Raw genomic sequence first — 16,952 nt, forward strand, 5'->3', positions numbered from 1 at the left:
TAAATAAATTTTTTAAAATTAATTAATTAATTAAAAAAAAAGAATTGTCTTAAGATAATGAAAATTTCACATAAAGACGTTTACTATCAAGGAAAAGTTCCCTAAGGCTACTTTCAGTGCTCGTATTGTTTATTCAAACCATGGCACCCACTGACCCCCACTTCTCCATCACCCCAGCCAAATACTGTGCAGAAGATAAAATTAGAGTTTTGTTTGGGGGGCTGAAAGTTTATCTACAATATAAAAGGAAATAAGCACAGACAGTTTGGCAGCATCCAAGGCAAAAGGAAGGCTCCAGTGCAGTGGCCAGAAAACCTACTTTGTTCTTTAGCTGATGGGCACTGACAGCACATGAGGCCAAAGAAAGCCTCCATTTTAATTGGATTTTTCTTGAAGCAGAGATGAAGACAGAGGGGAGTGGGGAAACCTGGAAGAAGGCTGCCTATAGCAGGTGTCCAGGCAAGGGATTACTGGAATAATATATGTACATGGCTGACAGAAATGAGGAGGAAAAAAAATCAAGAAATTTTAAGCTCATAAAATGAGTTAGACTTAGTGCCTAATTGAAGGGGTTAAGGGAGGGAGCGGAGCTGCCTGGAGTGATGGTCGACCACAGTTTCCAGCTTAGGCATTTAGATTGGTAGATGGTCCAGAACTCACCACCAAAGAAAGAAAATACAAGAGTCTGGTGTCAATCAATTAACATTCATTAAATGCCTACTGAGTAGTTGGGCTTCTGGGTTGTGGGTCTATAAAGCCACATGTATCCCAAAGCCTTTCTTTGGGTCTATTATTGCTTCTTAGGGGTATAGTGGGGCATATTAGCACAAAAACATGACCTCAACAGGTGATTTTTACTTGTTCTTTTATTCTTTAAATTTAACTTTTCATTTATGTGCATCCGTATGTCTGTGTGTCTGTGTGTCTGTGTGTTTATGTCTGTGTGAATGTATGCCACATGTGTGCTGATGCCCAAGGAGGCCAGAAGCAAGATTTGGATCCCTTAGTGCTTGAGTTACAGGCAGTTGTGAGCTGTCCAGTGTGCTGTGAACCAAACACAGCCCTCTGGAAGAACAGGTTATGCTATTGACCACTGAGCCATCTCTCTAGGCCTTGCTTGACCTTTGAAAGAGATGGAGTCTTGCTGTATTGCCAAGCTGGTGACAGGCTGCTGGGATGAGGTGGCCTTCCCCCTCTTCTTCTCCTTCAGTAACTCAGACTAAGGCCTGTGCTACCACACCCCTCTACTCAACAGACTATCTAATGGGACTGTAAGCAGGGTGCTGGGGGAGCATACAGGACCTACCTACCTTCTACACTATTCACAGGGATAGACAAGGAAACATTTGTGGGGAAATATACTAGGGTTTTAATATTTTGATATCTTCGCTTTGTGTAAGCCTTGGAGGTGGGCAATGAAGGAAAGAGTAAAAGTCACCCAGGGTTTGGAGATGTGACTCTGAAATTTGTCAGAGAGCCTGCTGTGACAAGATCTTACAAGACATAAGCTAAAACAAGGAGCAGCCCAATAGAATCTCAGTGAAAATAATGACCTCACATCTAAAATTACATCTCTTTAATATAAACTAATATTTTGAGTTGTTTGTGGAAAAAATATATTTAAAAAACCAAGCAACATTATAACTTTGGCAATTTTTCATAATATTTAAAAAGTATGGAGGCTGGAGAGATGGCTCAGTTGGTAAAGTGCTTACAGCACAAGCATGAGGACCAGAGTTCAAATCCATAGCACCCACATTAAAAAAAGCCAGGCCCACCTGTATGTGCCTGTGATCCTATGCGGAGATAGGAAGAGCCTTGGAGTTTGCTGGCCAGCCAAGCTAGCCTAACCATTGAGTTCCAGGTTCAGTGAAAGACCCTATCTCAAAAAATAAGATGGAGACATGATTGAAACAGACACCCTCCAAACAAACCACCATAAACACAGCAGCAATTCATAAAGAGTTGACAGGAGAATTGGAGACAATAGAAACAAAAGCAAAACACTGATGATAATAAGAATCAAAAGACGCTGGTAGCCCAAGTGACAAAATATATTTATGATATCAAGATTTTCTTTAAGATTTTCTGAATATCACACAGGCACATCTCAACATTTCCTGCCACATTACAGCTGCAAATGAGAGATCTGACCACTTCCCCCAGTTCAGTGTTAGCTGGCACCTCTGCCACTGCCCAATTCACAGTGCATTTGTACTTGATTCTGTTTTATACAACTGTGCTTGAAATGAACATAAATTTAAAAAGCTGCTTGAGAAAATTCTTCTTGGGAATTGATCTAATGCATGGTTCACATGGCTCGTGTTTGAAAAACCCAAACTACATTCTGACTGAAGGAATCAGAATCAAAGTGGGCTGTGGTGATGCACATCTTTAATCCCAGAACTCGGGAGGTAGCGGCAGGCAGATCCTCTCTGAGATCGAGGCCAGCCTGATCTACATAGCAAGTTCCAAGTCAGTTGGGGCTACAGAGTGAGACTGTGTATCAAAAAAACCAAAACAAAATTTTTTAAAAAAAAGAAAAAAAAGAATTAGTGTCGTTTTATATAAATATTAAATAAACTTTTGGAAAAAATGTATTTAAAATAAATGGATTGATTTTGATATTTAGAGCAATTCCCAAGAAAAATTTTTCCAAGCAGCTTTTTAAATTTATGTTCATTTCAAGCACAGTTGTACAAAACAGAGTCAAGTACAAATGAGCTGGGAAGGGGGCAGTGGCCGAGATGCCAGCTGACACTGAGCTGGGGGAAGTGGTCAGATCTGTCATTTACAGCTGTGGTGGGACAGGAACCACTGAATGTGCCTGTGTGGTATCCAGAACACTAAGCTCTCAGCTATGTTTGGTGGAAGTGGTTAATATAAAGCGCTCAACAAAAATCAGGCTTTACCAAAATTGGATCAGCTAAGCAGGGGCCTCTGCATAGCTAAGAGTTTGAAAAGATGCTACCCAGAGATATGAGGCTACCTGAGCCTCTGGACCCAGAGGTGCCCTGTTGGAAGTTTCAGGAGCAACACTCTGAAGTGCACAGTTTTGCTGGGTGTAATTAAGTCTTCCGTCCAGATTATGTCCATTAAGAAAAGTCATTCCTGCGCTTTATCCTGTTTGACTTTTGAACTGATCACTTTTATCACTCTTCTTCCAATGCTCAGACATATAAGATAATGAATCAAACTCATTACTTCCCTGATCACTCTCAGAGCTTTCTGTACCGCTGTGCTTTCTACACAGATTACCATCCAGGTTCACTCCTGTACTGCCACCTTAGGACTCCCCTGTGTAGGACACCCTCTCTCCAAGATCCAAAAGCTCCCATTTTCTTCACTTCCTCCTTTTACTGGAACACCTGCAGTAACTCTCTTGGGTCTGAGCCTTGCACACTAAGGGTGGGAGTGAAGCAAACCAGCTTTCTCTTCCTTGTGGTTATGGCCTAAGTGTCCACTTTCCTTTTCTCAGAATATCTTCTCTCTTGATGTCTGTTCTGACCAGCCTCTCCCTGGAGAATTTATCCCCATTTAAATCCTTTAGTAGCAGGGCTGGAGAGATTGCTCAGTGGTTAAGAACACTGCTCTTGCAGAAGACCTGTTCTTTTAGAAGAACTAAAAGGCTGGGTTTGAATCCCAGCCCCCACATGGCAGCTAACAACTGCCCGTAACCCCCATTCCAGGGGATCCAACAGCCTCTTCTGTCCTGCATGGGCACTGCATGACATGGGTTCACTTACCTACATGCAGGCAATACACTCATACACATAAAATAAATAAATAAAAAATATTTTTAAAAAACCCTTTAGTAACATTTTAGTGGGGTCTCAGGAGAGAAGATAAACCCACATAGTCCATCTTCTCATATTTAATTAATTAAATATGGATTCTGATTATTGATTTACATGGCTGTCTAAGTAGAGATTCATTTCATTAAAAATATACTTTATGCCAGGTGTGGTGGCGCATGCCTGTAGTCCCAGCACTTGGGAGGCAGAGGCAGGTGGATCTCTGTGAGTTCAAGGCCAGCCTGGTCTACATAGTGAGTTCCAGGGCAGCTGGGGCTACAGGGAGACCCTGCTTCAAAAGGACAAAAAGAAATACACTTTATGACTTAGGAAGTTATTTCCTTCTGTGTCAAGTTTATACTATGCTGTGAAGAATAGGAGGCTTGGCCTAATAGAGGGGGATGGGTAGATAATTCTTCTTCAAAAATTAACTAATTGCCTATTGTAGCACTATTTACAATAACCAAGCTAAAGAAACAACCTAAATGTCCACCAGCTGATTAACAAAAAAAAATGGGCTAAACACAGTCTATTTAACCACAAAAAAGAATCAAATCTTTTCATTTGCCTCAACATAGATGGAAATGGAGATCATGGCCGGGCATGGTGGCACACTTGGGAGGTAGAGACAAGCAGATCTCTGTGAATTCAAGGTCAGCCTGGTCTGTATAGTGAGTTCCAGGCCAGCTCCAGCTGGGGCTACAGGGAGACCCTGTCTCAAAAAGACCAAAAAAAAAAAGGCAAAGACAGGCAGATCTACATAGTGAATTTTAGGTCAGGCAGGGGTACATAGTCAGACCTTATCTAAAAAAAAAAAAAAAAAAAAAAAAAAAAAAAAGGAAACGGAGAACATTACAGAAAACAAATCCACAGAAAGACAAGCACTGTATCTCCTACCTGTGTAATATAAAAAAGTTGGTCTCTTAGAAGGTAAAGAATTGAATGCTTATTACTAGAGGCTGGGGAGGAATATACAGAAAGCCAGTTATATAACAGAAATAAGTTGTATGTTCTATATGCAGGAGAGTGACCCTAGATAACAGTAAAATTCTGTTTTAAAAACCCAGAGGAAAGGATTTAAAATATTTTCATAATAAAAAATAAATGTTTGAGAATATATATCTCTCTACATATGCTTGCTCTGCTTTGAAAATTACCTTGTATATACATGGATCAAAATATCACATGGTACCACATAAATATGTAGAATTTTATGTTAATGAGAAACATACAAAAAATTATCCAATTACTGGGTTTCTGGTTCCTTCTATACCCATGAATTCATAGGTTCTGTTCCTTTATACTTCATCAAAAGATTAAGAAAAAAATAGAAAAAGTTGAGAACCATTTGTCTTAGTACCAAAGTGAAAGCTTTAGGAAGAGCTCTATGACAGTCAAGGATTAAAAATATTCCTTTACATAATACTCCAAACTGAGTACTGATTGCTTATGCATATTTATGCATCAAATGAAAGTTTGATTTGGCAAAATCATGGAAAATTACTTTGCACTACTTGTAAAATATTTAAACATTTACATTGACACATCTCTCCCAAGACTAAAACCTTAGGAAAAACAAATTCGGGACCTCCAAATAATTCCCCAAAGAAAAATTGTAAGTTTTCCAGTCAGGTAACTGGATTCTGGCTCTCTAGAAGAAAGTAGTCGTAGTGTTCAAGAAATCAGCCTAAATGTCACTATTTCATTATTTTCCATGATGAAATATAAATATGCCATTTCACAACTTTCCTTATGCATGAATACTGAAGGAAGAAAGTTTATCTTTGAACTAAAAGGTAAGATTCCTCTAACTGGAAATTTATATGTGACAGGCAGACTGGTTAGTTTTCAAAGAGAATTATCATGTGCCTCAGAGCAGATCTCGTTGAGGTCTCCTTAGTTCATTAAGTCTCTTTAATGTTCATATTCATGATATTCAAGTTTTAAACCAAATCTGGGAAAAATTTCAGCCATAATTTTTTCAAGTAGTATCTCTGTTCTTCTCTCCGCTGCCACCTCACATCTCTTTTTCTCTTCCTTCTTTCTCTCTTTTCCTTCTGGGACTCCCAGAATGCATATGTTGGCCCTCTAAAGGGTGCCCCAAGAGTCCCTTAGGTTCTGATCACTTTAACCTTTCATCTTCTGTTCCTCACACTTCAGAATGTCCGTGGCATTTCTTCTGTCAGCTCAATTATGTATTTAAATTCCCCTGGCAAAGTTTCATCTCAGGAGCCAGGAACATAGCTCAGTTATTAGAGTATTCAGTTAGCATGCATGAAGTCCAGGGTTCAACCTTTAGCATCACATGAAACTGGGCATGGTGGTGAATGCCTGTAATCCCAGAATGCATGAAATGGAGGCAGTAGGAGCAGAAGTTCAAGGTCATCCTCAGCTACATGGTGAATTCTAGACCTTCCTGGGTCACATGTCTCTAGAAAAAGTGGTGTTAAAACTAAGCCAAATTAACATGACAGAAAGGTTATAGTGGGCACAGGCCTATGCCCATCTATTTCATTTCTCCTGTAAATTTAGGAAGAACTGTAAATCAGCACACAGACACGAATAAAGTTCAACTAATCTGAGGCAAAAATCTGGCTAACTTCCAAATTCATATTTATTGAACTGTTTTACTTTGTTATAATAATAACCTTACTGTAATTTTACAAGATGCCCTGCAGATGCGCATGCTGCCAGGTACTACTATACTATAACAAAGTATGCTGCAGGTGTGCATGCAGCCAGGCACTACTATACTGTAACAAGGTATGCTGCAGGTGTGCATGCAGCCAGGCACTACTTATACTATAACAAAGTATGCTGCAGGTGTGCATGCAGCCAGGCACTACTTATACTATAACAAGTTATGCTGTAGTTGTGCATGCAGCCAGGTACTACTTATACTATAACAAGTTATGCTGCAGGTGTGCATGGAGCCAGGTACTACTTATACTATAACAAGTTATGCTGTAGGTGTGCATGCAGCCAGGTACTACTATACTGTAACAAAGTATGCTGTAGGTGTGCATGCAGCCAGGTACTACTATACTGTAACAAGTTATGCTGCAGGTGCGCATGGAGCCAGGCACTACTTATACTATAACAAGTTATGCTGTAGGTGTGCATGCAGCCAGGTACTACTATACTGTAACAAGGTATGCTGCAGGTGTGCATGCAGCCAGGTACTACTATACTGTAACAAGGTATGCTGCAGGTGTGCATGCAGCCAGGCACTACTTATACTATAACAAGTTATGCTGTAGGTGTGCATGCAGCCAGGTACTACTTATACTATAACAAGTTATGCTGCAGGTGTGCATGCAGCCAGGTACTACTTATACTATAACAAGTTATGCTGCAGGTGTGCATGGAGCCAGGTACTACTTATACTATGACAAGTTATGCTGTAGGTGTGCATGCAGCCAGGTACTACTATACTGTAGCAAGTTATGCTGCAGGTGCGCATGCAGCCAGGCACTACTTATACTATGACAAGTTATGCTGTAGGTGTGCATGCAGCCAGGTACTACTTATACTATAACAAGGTATTCTGCAGGTGCGCATGCAGCCAGGTACTACTTATACTATGACAAGTTATGTTGTAGGTGTGCATGCAGCCAGGTACTACTATACTATGACAATGTATGGTGCAGGGGCACATGTAGCCAGGTACTACCATCCTATGACAAGGTATGCTACAGGTGCACATGCAGCCAGGTACTACCATCCTATGACAAGGTATGCTGCAGGTGTGCATGCTGCCAGGTGTTACTGTGACAACAAATGCCCTATTTGGTGATCTAGAGGGCTGGCAAAACATGTGAACTCTTTCTTTTAAAGCATCTAGAACTGTTATTTATAAGTCTACTTGCCACTCAGTAAGTTCAAATGATAAACAGCAAACTGCAACTTGGAGCATTTAAGTATGCTAGAGGAAAATCAAAACTCGGTAGGTAATTTCTCTCTTTTAGGCCATTAGAAAATAAGTAAATTTCCTGAAATAAAAATAGCCTGAATGACTTCTTTTATGTCTGTGCTGAACAACTGAAATGAGATAAAATGAACATTAATTCCTTGATCACAGAAGCCATAATTTCTGATGCTCAGTAACCACATATGGCTAATCCAGACATATTGGACAACACAAATATCGTGTCCATCATTACAGAAAGTATTATTGTACAAGGCTATTCTGCTTTATAATATAGAGAATACAATAAAATAATTCACCTCTTACTCCTTACTTTTTACTACAGCGCTCCCAATGATTATTATAATGATAATCACAGAGAGTGGCTAACAAATATTTGTTAAATTTTCAATGAGTTGAATAAATAACTAGAAAATAAGAAAGATCTAGTGGATCATTCATTAAAATTCAAGGTCAAATCTGGGGGTGGTAGCTCATGCCTTAATCCCAGCACTTGGGAGGCTGAGGCAAAAGATCACTGTAAGCTTGAAGGCAGCCAGAAATGGTTAGTTCCAGGTCAGCCTGGCTGCAGAGTGAAAACCTGTATCAAAACAAAGGGGGGGGGGGAGGAAGGAAAGTAGAAAGGGAAAGAAAATCCAAGACTATTAAAGGTTAAAAATTAGATTAAGATCCAAAGAGGCTTTTCACAGAAAGTATTATGCAACTACATGCAGTTGAGGAAGCAGGAACTTGTACTAAATCTCTGTTGCTGTTGTGTGTGATGCATGTTCTTGTTCACGTGTCTGCATGTCTCCAGGCGCAGGGTCCACTGTAGGTATCTTTCTTGATTGCTCTCCACCTTCTGTTTTGAGACAGTGTCTGGAACCTGGAGCTGATCAGTTCAACTAGGCTGGCCGACCAATGAGCTTCAGGGATTGTCCTGTTTGTGGGACAATCACTGGCATTACAGACACAGACATGATTGAAACTCAGGCCCTCATGCTTTCATCACAGGCCCTCTACATGCTGAGCTATCCCTCTAGCCCCCTGTAGTTGATCTTTATTTTCATTTATTTTTTGCTGATTTCATACATATAATCAACATATTTTGATCTGATTCATCCCCCATTACTCCTTCTGGTCTCCCTTCTCCTGCTGAACTCCTTATTCTACTGCTCCCCCTCCTACCTTCATGTCTCGTGTGCATGTGTGTGTGTGTGTGTGTGTGTGTGTGTGTGTGAGAGAGAGAGAGAGAGAGAGAGCCACTGAGTTAAATTAGGGTTATTTGCATGAACACAGATGGAGGACTATTTACTGCAGTCCAGGCAACTTACCAGTGGCTACACCACTGGGGTAAATGGTTCTTCTTCCTTCCATCCTCTGACAATGCATTTGTGCTAGACCTTTTTGAAATAATTTTATATGTTGCTTCTCATCTTAAACAGCAATAGAGTGCCATGTTGTAAGTTGACTCGCTTATCTGTCCCACAGGAAGCTGTCATGCTCAGTTAAAGTCACCCTTGCTCATGCTTTTATGCCTTTCCTGTGTATTGACATAACAACAACCTGTAGCAGTGGTCGGTATATTTGTAAAGTGTGTACTAATGATTACTGTGGACAAGGTTTCACTCTTCTAATGCTCACTAAATTCCCTCATTATTTTATTCTATGTATTTCCACTTCAGTACATTTAGCACTTAACAACTAAAGCAGTTGTTCTTCAATATCATATTATTCTTTGAATGTTAATTTGGAAGAAATTGACATCCACATAATATTAAGTCATAAATATAGACGTGGTGTGTCTCTATATTTCTTTGTATCTTTCAATAGAATTATAGCAGCATTAAAATTATGCACTTCTTTTAAAATAGTGTTATTGTTGTCAGTGCCACTTTTCAAATTTTTTAAAATATTTTATTTTTATGTTATTTTATGTATATAAGTAGATTGCCTACATGTATGTAAATGCATCTGTGTCATGCAATGCTCATGGAGGTCAGAAGAGGGCATCGGATCCCCTAGAACTGGAGTTATGGACTGTTGTTAGCTGCCGTTTTGGTGCTGGGAACTGATGCTGGGTCCTCTGCAAGAGCAGCCAGGGCCCTTGACCACTGAGCCCCAGCGTCACTTTTTAAAACATGTCAGTGCTGTAAATCAATGTTACTTTTTGTGTATTGAATTTATATCCAGCAACTTTGCTGAGTACTCCTACAAATTTCAATGGTTTGTCACTGAAGTCCCTGAATTTTCTATGTACACAATTGTGCTGTGTGTAGATAATTACACATCTTATTGTTTAGTTCACTGAACTAGCTAAGAACTTTAGCAACCTGTCCTACAAGCACTAGAAAGAAATATCTTTGTCAGGTTTCTTATTTTGAATGTAACATTCTTCCTTTTACGATTGAGATGCTTTATTTGCTGCATGTTTTGTTGTAGATAGTCTTCATTGGGTTAAAGAAGTTCTTAACAGCTTGTTTAGCAAGCTTAGGAAAACAACTATTGAGGGACTGGACAGATGGCTCAGTGGTGAAGAGCACTGGCTGCTCTTGCAGAGGACCTGGGGTCGGTTCCCAACACCCACATGGTGACTCACAACTGTCTGTAACTCCAGTTCTCGGGGCTCCATCAGGAGGCCATTGTACACATGTGGTACTCTTACGTATGAGAGGCAGCACACTCATACACATAAAAAAATTTATTGATTAAAAGAAATCATCTTATTTTTTTTATTGTTAGCCTGAGCCTTTAATGGCCGAGCTATCCCTCCAGCCCAAGCCGGGTGTGGTGGCATGCACCTTTAATCCCAGCACTTGGGAGGCAGAGGCAGGCAGATCTCTGTGAGTTCAAGGCCAGCCTGGTCTACATAGTGAGTTCCAGGCCAGCTGGGGCTACTGGGGGACCCTGTCTCAAAAAAGGCCAAAAAAAAAAAGAAAGAAAGAAAGAAAGAAAGAAAGAAAGAAAGAAAGAAAGAAATCATCTTGCCAGGTATGGTGGCACACACCTTTAAATCCCAGCACTCAGGAGGCAGAGACAGGCAGATCTCTGTGAGACTGAGGCCAGCCCGGCTGACATAGAGAGTCCTCAGCCAGCTGTGGGTGGCTACAGGGAGAACTGTCGAGAGGGGGGAGGGGGAGGAGGATGAAAGGGAGGAAGAAAAAGAGAAAAAAGAAAATGACTGTTGAATCATATGATTTATTGTACTGTTAAAATCCGTGTTTCCCCCCATTAATGGTTATATTTGCTAATATTTCTGTATTTTAATATTTATAGTCTAAACTCAGAAGAATTATAACTTCATTTTTTTCAGCCACATTGAGAATTAAAATTTCTGCCAACTCAAAAAATATGCCAGGGTCTCTCTCTCACCTCTCTCTCTCTCTCTCTCTCTCTCTCTCTCTCTCTCTCCTCCCACTCCTCCTCTGACCCCTTTCCCTCTGGAACATCCTGTCTTTTACTTAGAGCATATTATAAAGTCAGGCAGTCTTCTGTTAGAACTGCTCGATCTGTATCATTTTCTAAAGACATTAAAAAGTGTATCAGTGTTCCACCTTAAGTCTAGAATCTGCCTGGCTTCCGCTGCCCTCCTGCACACAGTCTGCAGTAAGAGCAGTGAAGGCAGCAGGTGGCAGCAGTTCCCACTCAAAAAGCAGGTCAGAGCAGCCAGGGAACAGCCAGGCCTCCTTTGCAGCCTGGTTTCTCCATAAAGTTCTCTTCGCCCTGCAGCTGCTCATTTCGTATATGAAAAGAAAGGTGATATACTGACAAATCCCACAAACTGCAAGAAAATAAAAAGCACTCTTCGTGTCCTCGTTATACAATGAACCACAATCATGAAAGCTGGGATTCAATCTTGGAAACGGCCCCCTTTATTTAAACCCTCCAGTGCCTGCGTGCTTTCCAGAATGGCCGCCTATTGTATCGTCATGCATTCTTTTGAGTCTCGTTCAAGGCTTTCCTTTCTATGAATGTTTGCCCTACGTACAGACTTTGGCTATCTTTTATTACATAACATTAGATATTAATAAACAGTGCTTATAACGCTAACAACCATATATTGAATATACACTGTTACAGTCCCTCTTCCAGAAGATTTACACATTGTATTTCATTTAATCTGCATAATAACTTCGGAAATTAAGATCTAGTGCTATTCCCCAATTTATAGATATAGAAATTGAAGCACGGATCAATTAACTTGGCTAAGGTCATACCTTAGATAACAAATAGAACTGGCCAGAAGAACACAAGGCTATTTCTTTACCTTGAGTCCTTTGTTGTTCATTATTATTGGTAGTACAGGGGACAGTACTAATCAGGTACACTAATCCCTACTGAGAATGGACAGTTTTTCTTTATTTTTATGTTTATGAGTGTTTGCCTGAATGTATGTGAGCCACATGGATGTAATGCCCACAGAGGCCAGAAGAGGGTGTCAGATCCCCTGGAATACACATGGTTATTAGCCATCATGAGGGTGCTGGGAACAGAACCAAGGTCCTCTCTGCAAGAGCAGCCACTGCTCTTAACCATTCAGCCTTCTCTTCAGCCACTGATAATAGAGATTTTAATTCCACTAGAATATAGGCTACTTGAGACACTTAAAGTGAATTATCTAACTGGACATGGTGGAACACACCTTTAATCCCAGAACTGGAGAGGCTGAGACAAAAGTTTCACAAGTTTGAGACAAGCCTGGGCTACCTAGTGAGACTGTCTCAAGACAAATAAATAAATGATTAAACAAATAAAAATTTAAATGTATATCTTTCAAAACTCCTTGTAAGAAGTGTATCAACAGATAAAAAAGTCAAGAACCCTACATGGAAAAGATTTTGGATGGAACACACCAAGAAGATAAAATTCAAGGTCTTTGCTTGTTATCTGTGGAGACTAGGAAAACTAGATCATGTTGCAGAGATTGGCTTTGACCTTGTATGTTAAATGATGATAATAATTGAATGTCACTACAAAAATTAGAGGAGAGGGGCTGTAGAGATGACTCAGCAGTTAAGAGCACTGGCTGCTCTTACAAAAGGACCTGGGTTTGATTCCCAGCACCCACATGGCAGCTAACAACTATCTGTAACTCCAGTTCCACAGGATCTGCACCTGCTTTTGACCTCCACAGGCATTGTACAACATGGGTGCACTTAACATACATCCAGGCAATACACACTGACACATAAAATAAAAATATAAATAAAAATTTTAATTAAAAAAATTAAATGAGATAACACAGCAGATTTCCTGAGAAATGATCAGTACATTTTCGGTCCTTGTTAGCTCATGTCTGCCTCCCTCACTAAATTGTAACAATAAGAAAATTTCCCTTGGGTCAATTGAGCCTGAAAAACTGAAGAAGTAAATAAAGGGAAGTTACTGGCTATCGATATTATCATTATTATCACTATTATTATTAGAGACAGCATCTCACTATGGAACCCTGGCTGCCTGGAACTCACTATGAAGACCAGGCTGGCTTCAAACTCAAGAGATCTGCCTGTCTCTGCCTCCCAAGTGTTGGGAATTAAAGGTTTACACCACATGCAGACCTGGGTATCTCCCTCATGAGAATCTCATGTGATGACTGCATAAAAACTTCTGTTGTTAAATTCACTGAGCAAATAAATTCCCCAAATCACAAAGTCAGAAGATATTTTATATATATAAACCTAGAATCTATCCAAGTATTCAACAAGCATTTTAGGGGACCTGAGGTTGAGATAACATTGATGTTCCCAGAAAATGTATGTCAGTAAGATTAATTGGAGCCCCTTATTAATTTCTTTTATTAAAAGATATTCTATTTTAATACATGACACTATTTCCACTTCTCTGATATATTTATTATTATGTTTGTTTAATAACTTATCAAATCAACTGATTCTCTTCCAGACCTAAAACAGAAGATGCCTGGGTATTTGCAAAGTCCAATGCCATACAAGCTATTGGAGTTATGTCCTTTGGTAAGTACCTGGGTTAAAGCCCTTTCTCAAAACAGCATCATCTGTTCCATAATAAGATGCTGTTTCATGGTTATGTCTGACAGTAGATCTCATAGGTTTAGACTTCCCATTAACAGCCTATGATCTAGTTTGTGCTAATATAAAATTAGGTTCAAACTTTTCTCATTCATTACTAAAATTTGCTTCTAATTGGAGAAATCTGTTTTTCATGCAGGAAATTCATTACAGTTATTGTGTTTCTTAATTTAGAAGTCTAGCAAATATTATGGACTTCTTAAAAATCTTGTGCAGAAAGGATTAAGATTTGACTGGAAAGAATGAGGGAGGTGGGCAAGAAGTCCCAGCCCTAGCTTGGAATCTGTTGGCAATTGTTAACTGCTGGGAAAGGGAGAGTCATTTTTCTTTACTGGTGTGACAGCTGGTAAGTTGACCAGACTCCAAGGGATAGACCCACACCCATGAGCATTTGGAAAACACAGATTAGACTACATAGACCTTAAAAAAAAAAAAAAAAAAAAAGACAAACAATAGTAGAAAAAATGAAGCCTGGCCTGGGGTAGTAAGGTAGGGGTGAAAATGGGGGAGGTGTCTGAATGTGAGCAGAATACACTGTATGGAATCTTCAAATCAATAAAAATATATTATAAAAAGATTTGGCTGAATATCTAAAGCTACTCAATGCCCAGGATGGCAAAAATAAAGTCATGTACAGATAATAACGGGTTTTTTTCAGATTTTCCTTAAGATAGGAAGAGCCGTTTAAGGAGAGGACAAATGGGAGAGAAGCTTGGATAGGCTGGTTTGTGTCAAAAGTCACATGAAGATACTATGTAAGCATGCTGTGAACTTTCTCATTTGTAGGCATATTTAAAACCTTACTTCCTGGTGTATTTAGTATTATAAATGAATATATTTGAATTTTGGATAATTGAAATTCTAAAATGGCATGCATCTCTGTTTTCCAAACGGAAACACAACCCTACTGCTTGTTTAGTAATGCATTTTTCTTTTGTATTACAGCCTTCATTTGCCACCATAACTGCTTCTTAGTTTATGGTTCTCTGGAAGAGCCCACAGTAGCTAAATGGTCCCACATCATCCACATCTCCATCTTGGTTTCTGTGTTTATCTCTGTGCTGTTTGCTGCGTGTGGATACTTGACTTTTACTGGCTTTACTCAAGGTAAAATAAAAAATTCATCCACATCCTGTCTTGGTGTGCATGTGGACTGATTCCAGTATACCAATGTTCTGCTCACTTTGGGTACCATTCTTCCAGGGTTCTGTTCCAAACCATCACCCCTCCACCTTCTGCTCTACTCTTCTGACTCTCTGTGCTGTCTCTTAATTTTTCTGCTCTGAATCCATGGACCTTCATTCTGTGATCCTGTACTCTGTTCCTCTGGGTGTTTTTTCCCAAACATGAACTCCAGCTCCCCTCCCCACTGCTTCACACACTGCATCTTTGCTTTCACAAGGTACCAATGGCCTCCCAGTGTCAGAGTTGATACCCTTTCTGCTTCTGGTCCTCCTGGATATTTCTGAGTCACTTAACCACTGAGCATCTTCTCTTGGCTCCAATTTTCTTCTCATTGAGGAAATGGTACTGTTGTACTGTCACTGTTATTCTTTGTCTTTGTGTTAATATTTTGTTTCTTTCTCTATGTTGTGTTTTTCTTTCTTTTCTTTCGCCTCTCTGATCTCCCACCCACCTGGAGGTTGGGGTGCTGTTTTTCTGTAGATGGAGTCTCTGATTGCTTTCACCACTTTCTTCCTATTACAGGACTTGCTTTTCATCTCCACCTGTAGGACATTTCTGCTTGACTGTACCATTCTAAACTAAATGACAAACATCATCTTTCCTATTAAAACAGTCCTTTTCTGACCTGTCTCCAAAGTGACTTCTCTTGTATCACTCAGGCCCAGCAAATGAGTGGTCTTCTCTTGACTTCCTTTGACCTGTTCTTTCATCCAGTCATCCATTGTGTAGTATTAACGACAGTGTGACAGCAGGCTGAATGCTGTGATTCATATATTCCACAGCCTTTGCAGGGCTAGTATCTCACTTGACCTTCCAATAACCCTTTGAAGGTAAGTGGAATAACGAGTTCTGCCTGTTGCTTACGACACAAAGAGGTGAAGCAACTTGCCCAAGCTGGCTGGTAATAAACCAGAAAATAAGTCTTTTGATGCTCAAGTTCAGTTTGCTTTCCATTCTTTTGTGATTTCCCCCATTTGGATCAGCCAAGACCCTAAAGGTTGTCTCTCAGCCTCTAGCAGCTCTTGGTTCAGTTTTCTGTGACACTGAGGTACTCTTTGGAAAGGGGATGCCTTGATTTGAGTAGAAGTTATAGGTCACTGTGATTGTATGCTGATATTTCTCAGAAAATAAAGATTAAAAAACAAAAATTAATGATTAACATGATACCAATGCAGTAAAAAATATAACTGACTTGCTCCAGGAGAGTATAGTTAGAAGTGACCTTCAAAGTCCTCATAAGACTGTTTCAAAACACTGACATGCAATACAGTTGCTACAGTGTGCCAAGACGAATGGCCTAAGGGTTTTGGACAGCATAGGACCTTGGTTTGTAAATGCCTCTTCTGCAAAGCATAGATTTTTTTTTTTAACTAGTCACACCTTCCTAGTGGTTTTAGCAGTAGTAATTGCACTGATGTAATTAAATCTTTATAACAGTTCTATGTGGTGGCCTGGGTCTGTAATCCCAATGTGTGGGAGACTGAGGCAGGAAGATAGGAACATGCAATATATAGCAAAATTCTGTCTCGATGAGAGAGAGAGAGAGAGAGAGAGAGAGAGAGAGAGAAACGCTTCAAGCCTAATATGACCACATGGGCCTGTGCCTCTGCTAGAAGATGGAACATTGGAGACAGGAGGCTCACTGGGGCAGCCAGCTCCAGTGAGAGCCCCCGCCTGGAAAGGAATGAGGCCAAGAGTTAGAACAGGACATCTGACATTCTCCTCTGGCATCTACAAGTGCACACACAGACACAAGCACCCATGCATGCACACACCCCTCCCCCACACACACACACTTCTTTATGTAACCAAGCAGACAAATATTGGATGTAGTTGTTGTTGCCCTTGTTTTACCCCCCTTAGCTATAATTCTCTAAAATACACTTATGTTCAGGCTGGAATAAACTGCCACTGCTTCTTTAGGTCATTTCTCTTGAGGTAGAGCTGTCTTGTTTGTGCTTCTACTCTCCCTTTTTCAGTGGGTAAATCCGTTTGTGAGGCAGTGAGAACTCCCTAGTC

At 40.1% G+C, this 16,952-nt stretch overlaps 1 protein-coding gene across 2 annotated transcripts in view; it reads left to right on the forward strand.

Annotated features, from left to right (window-relative positions):
- The window catches only part of Slc38a11 (solute carrier family 38 member 11), a 62,431-nt gene that overhangs the window by 27,908 nt on the left and 17,571 nt on the right, over positions 1–16,952 (forward strand). For both annotated transcript variants that reach the window (XM_008830908.3, XM_017797578.2), the window contains 2 exons: positions 13,603–13,673; positions 14,694–14,855. In XM_008830908.3, coding sequence (XP_008829130.1) covers positions 13,603–13,673; positions 14,694–14,855 — 233 coding nt within the window. The remainder of the gene's footprint in view (positions 1–13,602; positions 13,674–14,693; positions 14,856–16,952) is intronic.

The sequence above is a fragment of the Nannospalax galili genome, unplaced genomic scaffold, assembly GCF_000622305.1.
Source record: "Nannospalax galili isolate Female #2095 unplaced genomic scaffold, S.galili_v1.0 scaffold514, whole genome shotgun sequence".
In the NCBI taxonomy this organism is placed as follows: Eukaryota; Metazoa; Chordata; class Mammalia; order Rodentia; family Spalacidae; genus Nannospalax; species Nannospalax galili.